The 18,093-nt window shown below is 36.9% G+C and overlaps 1 protein-coding gene across 1 annotated transcript; it reads right to left on the bottom strand.

The window, feature by feature from the left end:
- Window positions 1-7,494: 7,494 nt before the first annotated feature.
- On the bottom strand, window positions 7,495-16,152 carry HAO1 (hydroxyacid oxidase 1). Its single transcript, XM_053459143.1, has 8 exons — window positions 15,961-16,152; window positions 15,086-15,237; window positions 14,337-14,592; window positions 13,478-13,653; window positions 13,089-13,180; window positions 10,948-11,106; window positions 10,139-10,208; window positions 7,495-7,731 (listed from the first exon to the last, which is right to left on the bottom strand). Exons 1-8 carry the CDS (start codon window positions 16,095-16,097, stop codon window positions 7,664-7,666), a joined length of 1,110 nt encoding a protein of 369 aa, XP_053315118.1. The 5' UTR covers window positions 16,098-16,152; the 3' UTR covers window positions 7,495-7,663.
- Window positions 16,153-18,093: the final 1,941 nt, after the last annotated feature.

The raw sequence follows: 18,093 nt of genomic DNA on the forward strand, positions 1-18,093 counted from the left end.
CCCTAGCATCCAGATTGCATCAATAGGACCTGCCCAGCACCAACATTGGATGCATAGAACTTGCCATCTTTGCCCCCAAACAGCCTCTCTGTGCCATATTTGCCCCCAAACAGCCTGTCTGTGCCATCTTTGCCCCCAAACACCCTGCCTGTGTTATATTTCTCTCACTTACATAGCTACATCAATGCTATATCACTCTTATACATACTCATTCACACATTCATTCATTCAAACATACTAATTCACTCACTAAGTCACATATACTCATTCATACATGACGTAACGTGACACTGCCACGTTCCTTCTTCCCCTGGGTGGTACAAGAGAGGTAAGCTGTGGTCCCAATGCGGAAGAGTTGTGACCCCTGTGACTGTGGTTGTTGCAGGCTCATGGGGCAGCTGCTATGGGGCCCCAGGAAATGCTGAGCCCAAGGCAGCTTCCCCTTTTGCCCCACATTAAAGATGGCCCTGAATGAAAAGGTAGAGCGGGGTTGTTTCATAGGCAAAAAGCCCAGTGTCGTAAAGGATATGCAGACCATTATGCCATGATTCTGCATAGATCTGTATGTGACCTCACACACCTTCTGGAAAGGGACATTTTAACACAGTTTGCATACATAAAGTAAAAATAAAATAATTTAATGGTTCATAAAAGCATGCACTCAAGTAAAATATGCCTATTGTCTTGTAAAAGCAGCAAATAATAAAATGCAGTCACTAAATATCTTCAAAATGTGAGCAAAGGGGAGCCTTTCACAAGATTTTTTGTTCTATTGACTAAGAAATTGAGTCAGCTGAGATAATGGGTAACTGAACTGACCAGACTAAACTGAAGAGCATGGCATTGTACGCTTACACTGACAAAACAACTATTCACTAAAATGTAGGGGCACATGACTGCAGTGACTACATTTTGCAAGTTCAGGAGAAACCAAGTATTTAATCTTGCATGTGCTCATCCAAAACACATAATATATATAAAACATTAAGTCCTTAATCCGCAATACAGTTCAATAAAAAAGTAATAATAAAAATAATATGTAAAAAAAGAAGAAGAAATCAAGGGTCCCTGGTCCAAATATTAACCACATGCGTGGTACGTATGGCCCCAAAAGCCAATTGTGAAATTTCTCCTGGGTGGGGACTCTTACAAGTCGTTTGGAGGATATAAGTTAGCACAAGGCCTTGGTGGGATTTACATTTGTGCCCGCCACTTATTTAGAGTTGTTTTCCAAGTTATTTATGTTTTTAGGTTGCATGCTCTATGGAGCATGCACTGATGAATCATTTACTCATCTGTGCTATGAGGCTTCTATTCTTGTTTATACCAAGTTATAAAGGTAATCTTGTGCTTTCAGATGCAGCGTGATGTTAGTAGGTTGGTCATTTTTCCATTAAGGTTCCCAGGTAAGCCTAGCAGTGTTATTCCTGTGGCCAAATCTTGCAAAAGGAGCATTAGCTGCACTCCATGACTGATCTTTGTAGCTTTTAGGATAACCGAGCCTGAGCACCACTCAGAAATTGTGTATTAGGGCTCCTGGATTTTAAACCTGGCTCTAGGAATTACAAACGGAGTTTCCATCAATCAGTACGCATTTGGTTTACCTCTACGTTCAAAGCAATCTGTATGCGACACACAGTAAGGTTCTAATGAACATGGCTTTTACGCGTTTCTTTTTACTTTCTTGGGTTTGCTGCATATAATGATTTCATTCATCGGTTGTAGGCCAAGCATGGAAAGTGCTGGTGAAAAAAAAAAAAATCCCACAGAGTTTTGATGACCTTTTCCTAACTTAAGAATTTTTTTCCTGTTTTCCTTTCTGGTGTTTGCCAGATATAACATAAATATTCATCAGCTGATATTTGAAGTAGATGTGAAAGTATGAATGGGGCCAAAAGGCTTCCCTACCACTCCATTTGCAAAATGGCAGCTTCTGGTCTTAGCTCACAGCCAAACAACAATTTCCGAAATCCCCAAAGTGTACTCGGAGGCTTTCTGAATCAGTAGAGTTCTAATGTGCAAAGCAGAATTTCTGTCTCTTGTATATTTGCCATGGGATTACAGAAAAAACATATTACTTTGCTGCAATTTAAAGGTTCGGGAGCCTTGACGTAATACACAGAAGTGTTGGCAGCTGAATTTTTTGGTTAGTTTATTTTAGTAGACATGGTTTTTGAAGGTTTACTTTATAAATTAAATACCGAGCCCGTGAACCATTTATAGTTCAGTAAGAAAAGGGGTTTAATCTTTTGGACAACTTAACCACCTGTGTTCCTTTCTCAATGGAAATTAAATCTCATTAACTTAATACCTTTAATTGAGCTGTCAAAATAAAGTTTCTGTGGGAAACTGTCTTAAATTGCATTGAATCTTGTGAAAGTTATTTCCCACACCTATCTACCACATACACTCATAGTAAAACATACTATCTTCTAAAATAATATGCACTGTGAGACAAAAAGTGCAAACCATCACAAGGGTAAAGTGGAGAGAAAGATGTTTTATATCACAGTAGATGTAGTAGTGAAATAAGTGTTTTTTAAAAAAATACTTTAAACAGATATGGTGCTATTGGTGCTATATTAAAAAACACTGACATAGAAAAAAAAGAATTTTCTCTTGTCTTTTTTTTCAGCTTTATAGACTCAAACCTTGATCAGTCTTTGGTCTCGTCTTGGATTTGGAATTGCCGGATGAGTATCCCATGCATGTTTAAATTTCCTTACTGTGTTAACCTCTTTCGCTTCTGCTGGGAGGCTGTTCTATTTATCTACCACCCTCTCGGTAAAGTAGAACTTCCTTACATTACATCTATTAAGCAGAAGTTCCTTGAGGTCCCAGTGGTCTACGGGAACCCATCAGAGGTTGTTGGCCTAGCTAAATGTAGATTCCAGGTAAAGTTTTATTACGAAACAAATAGCGTCAGCACTAATTATAAATCAGTAACTACCTTTTGCATAACAAAGCATAATCTAAAAAAATATAGAGCCAGTGTCATGTTATTGAAACATCTGCAAATTTTCCATAGCTCGACTGAACACAATTAAAAATTTTAACCCCCCCCCTATTTTTGCCCTTACACACAACAGCCCATAAACACACATATGCACACATATGCATACACTGCCATTACACACACAGCTGCCCATAAACAGACATATACACATTCACTGCTCTTACAAATGAATTCTCATAGACACATATGCACTGCCTATACACACACCTGCCCATTTACACACATACAGTATACACTGCACCTACAGACGCCTGCCCATACGCACACACATATGCACATACAATGCCCTTACACACGCCTGCCCATACACACATATACACATACAATGCCCTTAGACATGCCTGCCCATTCACACACATAATGGCTGGAAGCTTACATCACTCCTTTCTTCCCATCATCTGCCCTCCTTTCTCCCCATTATCTGCCCTCCTTTCTTCCAATCAGATACCCCCTTCATCACTATCCCCTGCCCTCTTTCATTTCTCTTCTTCCTTTCTCTTCTTCTCCTCCTAAGACCTGTGGGTTCATATGCCTCTTAGTGCTCCCTGGCAGTGCCCACAGCCATTGATGCTGTGCGCCGGGAGATGACGTTATGTCCAGGTGCTCAGCATCAATTGCCAGCGCGCAGTGATAGGATCTTCCCAACCCATGCCTCCAAACTGTCCCGCTTTGTTCATGTCAGCCCTGACAGCTATTTTCCTTGCTTAGCACTGTCCTGGAATATGCACAGAGCACATGTGGAAGGAGAGACAGTGTTCAATGTGGAGTGTAGGTTGAGCTACAGTATCAAGGTGTGCATGTGCTCGAGATATTTAGATACGGAAATGACCCAAGGTCTTGTTGGAGCAGATTCTGTGGTAAGAAGATGGTGACTGAGACGCTCTCCAGCACTATAACTTTTTGCTTTCTTTTTTTAAGATGTAAAAGAGTTTCTCTTTTTTTTCTTTTGCTCCTATTTCCTCTTTTATCTATCTTCCTTTCTCTCTTCTTTCACACCTCCTTTCTCTATTCTCTTTAACTCTAAATATTAGGTGTTGTCATTCAATCAATCTGTTCATTCTTGATCTGCAGCTGGAATATCAAATGGCACGTTTAGATACGTGTTATTATACATCAGCTCTGTTATTCATTAATTGTTAATCGTGTTTATTTCTAGTATTTTTTTTTTAAATATATTATGATGTGGATATTCATTATGTGTAATGCACTGTAATGATGTAACTAACCCAATAGTAATCTATTTTAACATAGAAAAAGGTGGTGTAGTTAAATTCCTCATTCAAGCCCTCAAGGGCTAAAAAGTCCAAAGTTTATATCCCGAAGGATTCGTATTAAAGTAACATTGTGTGCCGGTTACCTCCCCTTGGACCAACTCTAACTTTCTAAATGCCTGAAAATATTAGCCAACATGTACCATTGTTATACTTCTCCCTTGGGGATCTTGCAACTGATGTATCTATTCTTTTTCAGACTGTGCCAATATGTTCATGGATTCTTGTTTTAAAATGTCTAATGGTCTTGTCTAGGTATTGTTTTCCATGAAGGCCGTTGAGAAGATAAACACCCTGTCATTGAGCAATTAATGACGGATTTAATAATGAACTCTTTTAGCATAGAGTTACTGGTAAATTTATTCAATGGAATTACAAAAGCACATGTCTTGCAGTGACCACATCTATACATTGCGTACTTTGATGGAGGTGGCAACTAAGAAATGGTCGATTTAACCTCAAGGTGTGAATGTTCCAGCATGTCTCTGATGTTGGGTCTCCTCGGCAGGATAACAAGAGGTTGGTCCTACGTGCCGGATCAGATATTAGTAATGGCCAATGTTTCTCAAAAATAGTTTCCCCCCTTTGGGAAAAAAATGTCTGCAGAAGTTCAGCTGTACCTAGTTTAAATATCAATGGTGTCATAATCCAGCCACAGGCTAAGGGCTAAACATGTCTTCAGGATCTGGGAACTGAATATTGTAGGATGTGAACAGTGTGATACAGTAAAAAGTGTCTTATGTCTCGGTCACAGGTTTTAAAAAAAATATTTAATACAAGTTTCCTTTTATACATATCTGTATACATTTTACACGTGCCTGTCTACTACAACTGCAACTAAAAAATAACATACATGAAAAAACTATTATAAAAACAAGTATAATAAATGCATTAAGATTATAATTTTAGGTCAGCTAGAGCATGCTTTGAATGAATTCTCTGAATGTCCATACGGAAAATGTTGGCAAATGTTTTTAGTGAACACCTCATAACAGAATGTAAAGCTTTGACATACTGTAACATAATAACTTTAAACTCTATCCCAACCTCGCTCCGCTACTTAACAGGGAGCCAGCTTCTGTGGTTCCTGTAATGAAGAGGCTATTTATAATAGGTTTCAATAAATTGAGAGCCAGGGTTTTACTTCAAAAGCAGCTTTCTAACAGATATCCTTACATCGAGACTCGGTGTACAATCATGACTTCATACTTTAACGTTCTGCACGCATCCAGTGTTTGATTTGCGTCCTTGACAGATGCCAATGAAAGCAGACCTATTCCAGCCTTCTTACACAGAAGTGTTTCCTTATTTAATCTGCTACATTCTCCGAAGAGCCAGAGGCTATGCTATGTTAAGGCTTTGAGATGGGACGTTGGCATTTTCCTACACTTCCAAGGGAATTACCATTCCGGAGGCCAAGAGGGGGCTCATTCATCCTGCACTGTTCAAATGTATAAAAAGCTTCTTTCTCTGTGATTAGCTGGCATGACTACTAGGTTTACTAGCAGCTTAATGTTTTTTTGCATTTACTATATAACCGGTTTTACCAAAGTCCAAGTTATGGAATCAAGATGTTTAATAAGCTGTCTGAATTCATTCCTTCAGCTCAATAAGTATCTAGAGACTGGTCGGCTCACATAAATTGTTTGTGGGTTGTGCTTGGGTTGACATCACTCACTGCCATGCCCTGGCCATGTGCCCGCTTTGGGTGTCTACAGAAGAAATTAAGAATCACCTTTGCTATTTTGACAGAAGGGTTTTCACGCTGCTAGCGGTCAGACCAGCGATGACAAGGAGGCCCTGGCACTTTAAGGCCAGTGACCGACTGATGACGTGACGTGCGGCCATTGGCTGGATATGCCCAGCCATAAGCTACATTTTTCACGATCCGCCGCTGAAGCTGGTGAGTGTGTGGCGCTGTCAGCATTTGCCCAGTATGCAGATGGCTACATCTCATTACAAAAGAAATTGTTCTGTGAAAATGAAAACTTCTTTATTGCATTAGGAAAAATGTCTTAATTTAGCAATCAAAACTCATTGAGTGTCTCACTGTGCACTTGGTTTTTCAATAAAGTGGAGCCTGCGAGGAACAGAAATGCAGAAAATGATCTGCAAAAATACTTTTTCTTCAATTTTTTATATGGTTCAATGGATTTAAAAAAAAAAATTATTGAACATCAAAAATTAGATTTTTCTTTTAGCTGGAATTCCTCTGGGAGGTTGGAAATTCTGTTTTCCACCTCTTTTAGGTTTTCTTGGAAAAAAATCCCACCCCCTTTTAACTATTACATTACAGTCACCACCATTGTTACGTCCGTCACTTTCATAGATCACGGGTTTTGAATATTTTTGAAATCAAATCATGGTTAAATATTATTTTGGGGTTTTTTATAACTCTTTTTAGGTAATAACGTTAAATCATGCATTTGTGGTACCTTTTTTTATAAGCAAAACTGTGGAATCTTTAAGTAAAGGTGGATAATTCTTAATTACTTGTTATATATAATCCTTAATATATATATATTTTTATTTTAACTTAGTGTTTATTTGGATTTTCACATAGTAACACTTTATACACTAGGTTTACAGGCACATGTTGGTTATGGCCTAACATGTAAATTGCCTTTTTGTACCACAGAACCACATGGTCAACAAAGTTTAAGCTTAGATATAATTTTTTAACATTTTTAAATAAAATATTTTTTTTCTTTTTTTTTTTTCAAAGCTTTTTGTAAGCAAAAATTTTTGTGTGCATTTATTTTAGAATAAACTCCAGTATAACCAGAGTAAAAGAAAGAATTAACACCTGAGGCGCTTGATTAATGTCTTGAACTTGGTATACTGTTTCTTGGTGAGAACACCATAAATTTTGTCTTCCGTATTTCCTAACCGCTGTACAAGACAAAACACTATATGCAGTGAGGAAGATGTATGGCAGGATGAATTGCTTCATTTGCAGTATAACCCATTGAAATATTTTATACAAACATACATTACCAATTTAGGTATGGTGTATAGGAGGAGATGGTTTTATTAATGTACTTCAAATAAAACTAAAGAATGTTATTCCGTTTGCGGAAGTCTACATTTTCCACGTGGTAATAATTTTAGTTTGATGGTTTAAGATCTGGAAACAAAAAAAAAAATCTTGCATAGCTAGCCTTGGGACTTTAAATTCTATGATATAATGCACTTCGGGATACAAAGAAGAAGAAAGTCTGCTTTATTTTTACCATAAATAGTGTTCAGGTTTTATTAAACCACACTATATCACATCAGTACAAGTCATTCCAAGTATTAGAAAAATATATAGATCTAATTCACACATAAAAACCTGAGTCAATTTAATTTTTGATTACATATTAAGCTTCATGTACTACATTTTAGATGAAAATCGATCCTCACGTACTAGAGATCTCTTTATTTCATTCACGTTGCAACAACCTGTACAAGTGAAAAACAAAACCGATAATCAGACATTTCAAAATACATTATCAAAAACTAGTAATATTGGTAAAAGAAAAGTATTAATCTACATTGCTTCTAATAGCAGAATGGCATTGATGTTGAGGCATGAAATTATGAATTTATTAAGCAAGCCTTGAGCATAACATCAATCCCAGGGGTGCTGGGGTCCCCAAAAGCTTCTTGGTGCCCTTTAAAGATGTTTGTGACTTCTTTAATTATGTTTTACCACATAAATGTAAAGTGTTATCTTATTGTTTTCTTTTCTGTGCACTTGGCACATTGCATTTATTTGCTCCATAACAGGGGGACACTGGGGAAGACTAGGCAGCCCTGAAGCTTTAAGGCCAGCAGCTGCCAAATGGCATACAGGTGGCTGCATGTTACAGCTGCACTTATCCCTCAAGTGGCCACGACACAGCAGGCCCAATCTGCTGCTGGAACTAGTATTGGTAAGTATGAAGCTCTATCGGCCATCGGCCCTCCAAAGAGCCAGGTGGCCAGTCAAGGCCTGCTCCTTAAGTAGCGGTGAGAATAGAATTTACTTATGTGCAAGACATGTTCAGAGATACAGCCATGTTTATTCAGAAGGGGGGTCACAAATAGGGAGGGGATGTAGGGGCATTCCAGAATATTCTGATTCATCACATGGGCAAAGTGAAGGTATGACAACATGTAAAGACAAATGGGTGGTTTAACCCATGCAATATGATTTAAATATTTTGGTGATATAGCAACATGGCTCAATAAACCCATAATGTACCATGACAGGAAAAGTTAATGGTACAACAACATGGCACCATACGACAACAGGACATAAACTAAACAAGATGATGATGAAAAGGAAGACAATGTGCAAATAAAATCCAGTGGTAAAATAAATAAAAACAGGCTTATATATGCAGGACAATACACACACCATTAAAACCACAGTTCCAATTTGTCCCATGAAGCTCCAGACTAAAATCCTACCTACTGAGGATTGTTACTCTGGCCGGATTATGTACATCCATCTCTGAATATTGCACATTGTTGCACCTTTTTACTGTAACATAAGTGCAACACTTGCCATGACGCATGTGATAAAACTTGGTGAGAATAAGATTGTTTCTGTAAATTTTAATTTCCCTTTGGAAAAGGCAGGAAAGCGAACTATTAGCTTCGGACTGTTCCCTATCCTTGGTATCAACACAGAGAATCAGCTGGTATAGATAAATGGCTAAACAGAATGGACATACGCTAGTATAAAAGTCATACCACCCAACATTTCAGGTGTCCAAATCAGGACATCTTTGTTGAGGGTATGACTGGACCACAGGTGGGGTTCGAGGCAGGGCTGCCCACCTTGCCCAAAGAGCCAGCACAGACCTCAATTGATATTACAGCTTTTTGAGCCAGTCAGGGGAGATCAGAGGATCTTTCCAACCCATTAACCACACAGTTGGGCAGTGTGGCTGCTCAGAGGGACATAGTGCAGGCTCTTTTGGAGTTTTTCCGGTATGTAATGTTCCGATAACGAGAGTAAGGAAATGAAGAATTGAAGCTTGAAAAAATATATACTTGCAATCATCAGGCTTAAGAAAGTATACTGAATAGAAGGAATTTAGACACATCTTGCCCTTTAAATTTGCATTTTGTTTAACAATGGTGGCTGATTGGTTCCCAGAAAACAGGTGTGGATTAATAAATTAAAGTATATTTGAGAGTTTATTAGAAGTCTTGTCTTTGAAGAGATTAAGAAAGAAAAGCAAAAGAACCTCAAAGAATTTGACTCCTATGAAGGGATTAAAAGTATTTTAAAATCACACAAAATGATTGTAAGTCTGATTTGTTTAACGTGTCAGTCATTATTCCGGCATCAGGGTTTCGGAGTGACCTTCTCAAGAAAAAGTTGTTATGGAAATTTGACACTTTTGCCACAAATCCATTTTTAATTAAAAGGATAAATATGGTGTTTTATACATAAATAATGCCACCTCTGGTGCCTATCTGAATACATTTCAAAAGACTACCTAATTACAATGAAGTTATTTGATAAAATGCATGGGCTTAAACAGGCAATACTGACACTGGTAAAAAGGACAATAATAACATTTAATTCAATACATTAACATTTTCATGTTATTCCTAGTGAAAAATCATGTGCAATATATTTACTCTATCTTATAATTAGCCTATTAATCATCTAACTAATTATATCATCTAAATAGCAATATGTATATATATATATATATATATATATATATATATATATATATATTAGAAACCTACTGTGACAACAACTTTGATATTGCTTTTAGTGATACTGAAAACATTTATATAATTTAATTTAATTTAAAAAATGCAGAATATCATTTAGGTATAAAGGATAGTTAATATCTCTCACCTGCTAGAGACATTGCCAATTGAAATTCCTCCATGAGTATATTAAGAACCTCTTTCACTCCCTCTTCGCCCTTGTATTAAAGCAAAATGCATTGAAAAATAGTAAACATTACATCACAGTTTATGCTGCCATAGTTCTGTATATAAGATCTGTATATAAGTGCTTATGAATTATGCTGATCTCCCTTAATCAAATATGCCAGTAGGAAGAATGAAGGTCGTCTTACTCTGTGGAAGGTAAACCGTTTCACAGATAGTTGAGGGAAACTGACTCTAAGTTTAAGTAAAACAAAATACATTTTGTAATACGCAAAGGAGACTACTTCTTTAATCAGGAACTACATGGACATGAGATGACAGCTGAATTTATGTAGCATAGCTGATTATTGGTACTTGCATGCCACCACTCAAGAGTGTTTCAAAGATGTGCTAAGGTCTCACAGCACATCTCTTGTAGAACGCTTTACAGCTGGACAGACCAACTACATTTGAAACATATTTTCATTTACTAGATAAGTTGGAATGCAAAAAGTGGAACTAAATTAAAATAGAAAACCTAGAACCACTAGGTTTTGGATGAAAAAAAGTGACTCTGGTACAAAGTTTGGAAAGTGATCTTGTTATTATAACAACCAATGGGATGATGGAATCAGATGCTATGGTCATCCCCCAGTGAGTTGCTTATCCCTTGGTGAGTTTTAGGTTTCCCACCCTGCTTAAGTAAAAGTTATTTCATACTACATCTGTCACGTAGACTCTAATGTCTGTACATCAGGAAGATAGAAAACACGCGTATATAAGAGGACTTACTTTATATGCTAGGCCCCAAAGCGCAGGTCGGCCAACAAAAACCGCTCTGGCACCAAGGGCCAAGGCTTTAAGGACATCAGTGCCTTTCCTTATCCCTCCATCTAGATATACTTCTACCTTTCCATCTACTGCTTCAACGATTTCTGACAAAACATCAATCTATGCAAGAAAAGAGAAAAGCAAAGGTTAGTGTAAGGGTGTGTGTTAGAGTGAGTGTGTAAGTATGTGTTAGTGTCAGTGTAAATACCTATGCCAGTGCATATGTTGCCTGTGTAAATACCTGTGTCCTACCTGCCCCATGCCAGAAGGTTCCAGTCCTCCCCTGCATGCAATAGACATCTTCGAAAATATATGAATATGTTTTGATACCTTTTAGTGGGCCAACAATCATAAAAGCCGACTTAGAGTTATCTTATTAGCTCTGTTTTTCTCTATCTCTGTTTTCATGTTTACAATCATGTCAAGCATGAAGCAAACTAAATCACTGAATCTGCAGCACAGTTCGGTCTATACAATTCTCTATCCGGCATAACTGGCTAGTAAATGAAATGTTAATCAAAAATAATGGGAAAAGTGCAATCCGGTTGTATTTGTTTTTCATAATAGCTATTTAGGGGATCCAAAGATATAATTTGTATTGGAGATACTTTGCATCCCCAACTACGTACTATTATTTAAATAAGCATCATTCTAATTTTCTGAGACACGCCACGGTAGAAAAGACTTATAGTTGGACAGCCCACTAAAAGATTACATCAGTTGTCTATATGAATTTCAATCAATATAGACTCCGTACAATAATTATGTGTTCCAAATTAACTTATTGTATTACTTCATGCAATGAAACAGCAATCAAGAATTATCTCATTGGGTTTTGTAATTTTGTTCTATGACACACAGTTAGGTGACTGTAGTCTTTTTTGGCTCATGTATATTAGAATTATGTCACTTTTTTTTGATTTTCAACCACTGCAACATCATATACCCCCAGGGTAACAGCAGGACTAGATGTAAGCGTTCATAGCAAGTTAAATGGAACTAAGATGGTAAAATATGTGGCATTATGCAGCCAAGGATCTGTGCCTTCTCTGCATTCTTTATTTAAAGTTTAGTTCTGTTTCTGCTTCTTTACTCACCGTACCTTATACCTCATTATCCTAGCCCGCTAAGTGCAATCATCTATACGTAGAAGCCCATACTTCTAAAAAGCTACTTCAAAGCCGCATAAGTATATTAAGAAAAAAACAACTCAATTCAATGTCAATAATCATAACTCTCAGGGGAAATTAGTTAATTGCATTATAATGAATTCAAGAACACTTCTCTCATCTAAAAGTAATTAGCAAATAAAAGTGCTTTAAGCTGAACCTGAAAATAACCAGCTAGATGAATGTTAAGGACAAATGTCAGTTTTTCCAACTTACCCCTAACTGCAATTTCCAGCCACATAGGGAAGGACTTTGTATGGTACGTTCTGTCAATATTTGCACTCAGGAGAGGAAAGATTATATATACTGAACATATATTTGTATTATATATATTTGATGGAAAGATTTTGCACGTTGTCTGGAGAAATTTACGTTTTTAAATCTAGTGCAGCTTGATTCTTCTTTTTTGTTTTTAGTCAAAATACACATCATCGTGAGACATAATACGTGGATGCTGTTTGATTTAGGAAAACATTCATTGCACTCTATAGTACTATAAGCAAATAAACCTTACCGGGTCTATTTATTCTTTCATCAGCAGGGTTAATCACATAGAAACCTAGCAATCTACAGCAATGATTTATCAGTCATGGAACCATGTTATGTGTTTCAACCTGTTAACTGCAGCGGTTTCGCTCCAGTTTCATTTGGGTAACAACTTTATGAACAGCTTACACTTTGTATTCTACTTTTCAGCATGTTAAGTTATTCATAAATGACCATTTTTGGTATTCACATTATTTATTAGATTTTTAGTGTCGTTCTCTGTTAGCAGGGATCAGACAATTGCTCCTGCATGCTGATAAGTTGAGCTAACAAAAGATCAGCTTCCAGCATGCAGTGATATATATATATATATATATATATGTATATATAAATCAATTATATCTATTTCAGAAGTCATCAACAGTATTTACTTTCTGAAATTCTCACCGTAGCAGGAACACCATCTAACTGACGAGCTCCATGATTAGACACTAATATGCCACTTACTCCACGCTTAACGGCTTCCATAGCATCTTCAGCTAAAAAATACATATATTTTAATTAATATGTTAACTGGATAAAAAGTCTGTTACTGACTGTCAATATAAGTATTTTCCACCGCTGCATATGATGTCATAATGATAAGCTATGGGTCCTTGGTATTAGCAGGGACTGAGGAATATGCATGTATAAAGTAGCATATCTGTTAGATTAGCCCACTGAGTTCTGGAGCCCATCTACACCCCTTGCAACCCATATTACCCTTCAATAGGCAAGTAATAAATAACAATCTACTATACACAAAACAAACACTTAACAATCTGCTTTTCACTAACCTCGTAAAATGCCTTTGACAACAATTGGGAGTGATGTTATTCCTTTCAGCCATTCAATGTCATCCCACTTTATAGAAGCATCAATAGCCTGTGCTACATACACAGCTAATCCGCTATTATCGCCATAGGCCTTCTTGGACGAAAATGCCAAATCTTCAGAATCAAAGTTTTTCATCCTACAATTATTATCAACAAAGACTGACAAATCTAAAACCCACAGATATTAGTAACACTGGATATTTTCAGGAGGTGTAAGAAAACAGGGTTTTCCAAAGACTCCCTATTAATAAGACCAGTATGTATTTCATCTAATCAAGTGATAATGTCACTTTGAGTGTACATTGGTCCAATACAAAAAACATATTTTCTAACAATTACAAACATATTTGAAGAACATACCTGCTACTATTTCCAAGCAAGTGATTGCTAAATCCCATAAATACTTATGACAGTAACGTAAATGGTTTTTTTTTCACAATGATATGGAAGACCTCACTATTCTTGCCAGTACCCAAGTATGTCTAATGTATGTATGGAAAATATCCTTCCATAGGCATAAGTGGGGCTTTCCAAGCTTGGTTGCTGGACAGTCATTTCTTTTTTAAAAGAAAGCTGGAAGTTTGTGAACTGAAATCAATAGGCAGCTGCTGGATAAGTATCTGAGTGGCAAACTGTGTCAGCCTTACTGACCCCTAGAAAAATGGAGCAGGATCATAACTATACCTTTATAACCAATGCATGCATGTATGAAGACTGAAAGCCAACAGAAACCCAAAGTACAATTTCTTTGATTCTCAGACTGCATAAGGATTGCTGACAACAGCCAAGAATATACATATACGTATATACAGTGTAATACCTTAGATGAGGTGGTAATTGGAATTTGTTGCGCACATCTTCAAGACGTCTACCCAAGTAAGGGGTATCCACAGTTAAAAATATTCCTTTATATCCAGATCTCTCAGCCCTCTGCACAAGTGTCCTGGTAAGGTTCCGATCCTTGTAGATATACAGTTGCATCCAACGTAGGCTGTCTGGAGCAGCCTCAGCTACTTCCTCGATCGACGATGTGGCCCAAGAGCTCAACATCATTCCAACACCAAGGGATCTGCAGGCTTATAAACCAAGATTCAATGATAAAAATACTAAATATATTTTATTAATTAGTAATTTTTACTTGCTCTGTACTTCAGTTCTAGGTGGTAGCAAGAACAATGTATTACACAGGTGGATTTTATATTTTGTGGTATAGTGGATCTCCACTAAGGAAGTATGAAGGGATTCCAGCCACGCGTGGCTCTGGAGTGCAGTTGCATATAAAAGTAGTGCAGAACTCTGTGCATTGTGACAAATAAACTGTGAAAAATCATTGCAGGTTATAACTGGATGTGGAAACCAACTTTCTGACTATTCTTAGAATACAGGAAAACGTTTCATCCAATATAAGTTGCTAGCCTACCACAAAGAGTTGGCTGAGGAGGTCACTTTAAGCCCCTTGTGGATCTTGACAGCAGCTCATGTAGTAGTTTTACTCACACATACAAAACCTTTTTGCAATGTAAAAATGTACATACTTACAAGACAAGTCATACAGATGTTCACGCTTACCCTTCACAGTTGCCGTTTCCCCGTCAGGATGAGCCATCCGCTGCATTGCTGTGGCCCCAACACATATTGGCATGCTGACTCTTTGCCCCAATATAGTTGTTGATAGATCAGTCACAGAAACATCTCTCAAAACACGGGGGTACAACCTCCATCTGGCAGATACATACATTTTTAATAATAATAATTTAACAGACTGGTGGATTATGGTATTGGTAGATTAAATCATGCAATTTCAGAGCATACAAAAGGAAATTACAAGCCGAATTAGAGGAATTCATAGAAAAGTTATATTGAGGTATCATAAAACAGTCCCCCGGGAACCATTACATCCAAGGAAGATGAACTGGAGGAAAACTGGATCATTTCTCACCATTTAATGGTACTTAAGAATGGCTTTAGAAGATGTGATAATAAATCAATGAAAGCTGGAGGGAATGCACAGGTTTAAAGAAAACAAAAAAGTCATAAGAATCAGAAAGATAATTACAAGTAAAAAAGTTAGATACCCTATGTTACTGACTAATAAAAATCCTTGTATTGTAATATTATAATCTGTCCTTAAAACAACAGAAACTCTATAGAATGTGGGGCTCTTATCACCCTACTTGAAATTAGTACAAATTTTACAGCTTAAAATGGATGCCAAAAACACACAACAGAGGCAATATTAGGAGGGAACATCAATTAACAACAATATACTTATTTTATTAACAAGAAAAATTATTATAAAATATCACTGCCCAGGGAGTACACGTGATGCTACGCCAAATAATACAATCTGTAACATACCATAGTGTATAAAACCCTTAGAAGCTACCAAAGCTCAGCTCAGACAATATTTAAATGATAAGTACTAGATGTTAGTTTGATCTTACCTCGAAAATGCCGCTACATTGTCAAGTAAGGTCTGCTGATCGTCGGCTCCTGACCAGTAATAATCAAATACGGATTTTTTCAGGAAAGTTTTGGCATATTGTTCAAAATCATCAACTGTTATGAGTTTTTCTGACATTTTAAAGTGGCGCTCAAACTGCGTCTTTTCAGAGTTCTGTTACACACCAACTAAGCTGGAAATGATTTTTAGTTCAGATTTTTGTTTCAAAAAATCCTCTGTTTGCCATTTCTGTAAATGAATAAACACAAGCGTTCCTGTTATCTATGATTAAACTGGACTTTCTCCTTCTATCAACATTCAGCCTCTTTACTCATTGGTATGCTTTTTAAAAAAAAATATGATTAAATTAAGCTATAAATATTAATACTATAAATACGTTTTTTGAATGAGCTGAAGCAATGAACATACCGTATATAAAGTATACCAATATCATAATATTGGTATACTTTATATACAGTATATTTATATACAGTATTATAGAAAACACATCTACATTTATTCCCATGCTGTACACATTCAGATATATATATATATAATTGGAAAAAAAGATGTAGTATGTCATAAACTAATAGGTCAAAAGTTTACATGTAATTGTAAACATTAAAATCCCATCTACTGCAAATCTAGCGTTGACAAGCTATACTGCCTTCAAATGGATTAACTGCAAAGTGAATGTCTGTATAGTCATTAGTTTACATTTTAAACATATTAAAATACTAATTTGAACACAATAACGTCTGGTACATTTCCCAGATGGCAAACTGTTTGTCTCATGCTGTTTTGCTACTCCAATTCTTAAACTGAATTTGATGTGATAATTAAACACATTCCAACTAATTGTCATTAATAACACAACCGCTTGACTATTACCTGACCTGCAGGCTAATTATGAAATGTTTGGGATGTACAAGATTGTATAAAAATATAAAAAAATCATAACATAAAATTCAAGGGAAGCTCATCTTTCTTGTAATTTCTAAGAAATTGTTGTATATTGCAGTTCCTTCCCTAGGATGTATTTATAAACCATTCTTATGAATTTAAGCATGACTACGTCAACCGCATTGTGACATTACAGCCTTCTGATGTTCTCAAAGTCATATGACAAGAGCAGTACGATTTAGTTTGGTTTTATGCATCCTGCATATAGCGACTTTAAGGTTAGCAGTCTATAAAAGACAAGCAGGATCACTGTCGGTGAAAATAGGTATAGTTTTTAATAGGTATAGTTTTTAATAAAGTAAATGCTGCACTAAAAACCAGAAATATCCCAAAATATTATTTTTTTTTGTTGCTAAATTAACATTTTATCTAGAACTTGCAAACTAAACTTGTGCATCCAGATTCATACAAATTTACCTTATTTTGGCAAATTTGGTGATTTGTACACGGAAACTAGGCCAGACCCCACGAAGCAGACAGAAACTAAGCAAAAAGCTCTGCTTCTGCATCTTCTTGTTCTTCATCTCTCTTCTATCTTCGTACGCAGCTCCACGGAAATAACTTCTGTCAAAATGTTGGTGCTTCCAGTGAGGTCATGATTTTGGTGGAAGTTTATCTCAGGGCAAAATCGTGGTGCTTCTGGTGACGTCCTCTCCCCCAGTTGGATGATTGGGGAGAGGACGTCACCGGAGGCGCCACCATTTTGGTGGAAGTTCGCGCCAGGTTATGTCTGGTCCTCCAATCGGGGTAGAGGACTTCACCAAAATAGTCACCATTTTGCCCTAAGGTGAACTTCCGACAAAATCGCAGTGGGGGAAGAGGAGCCGGGGAGAGGATGTCACCAGAAGTGCATGCATTTCAGTGGAAGTTTATGCAAGGTTATGTCTGCAGGGATGCGGACAAAGATAGAAGGAAGATGATAAAGGAGACAAGAGAAAAGATAGAAGATGAAGAACAAGAAGAGGCAGAAGTGGAAGTGGTCGGCAGAGAAAGTAGGGAAACATTTAGAGAGCGTGAAAGTGAGTGAACGAGAATGAGAGTGTGAAAGAGGGAGTTAGAGTGTGAGAAAGGGAGTGTAAATTAGAGTCTGAACCGAATGGGCAGGAAACATAATTCGTTGGCTGAAAACGAATGGGTCTATTAGCACATGTCTATTGCAAATAGAAACTGA

The sequence above is a fragment of the Spea bombifrons genome, chromosome 3 (assembly GCF_027358695.1).
Source record: "Spea bombifrons isolate aSpeBom1 chromosome 3, aSpeBom1.2.pri, whole genome shotgun sequence".
NCBI classification, from domain to species: Eukaryota; Metazoa; Chordata; class Amphibia; order Anura; family Pelobatidae; genus Spea; species Spea bombifrons.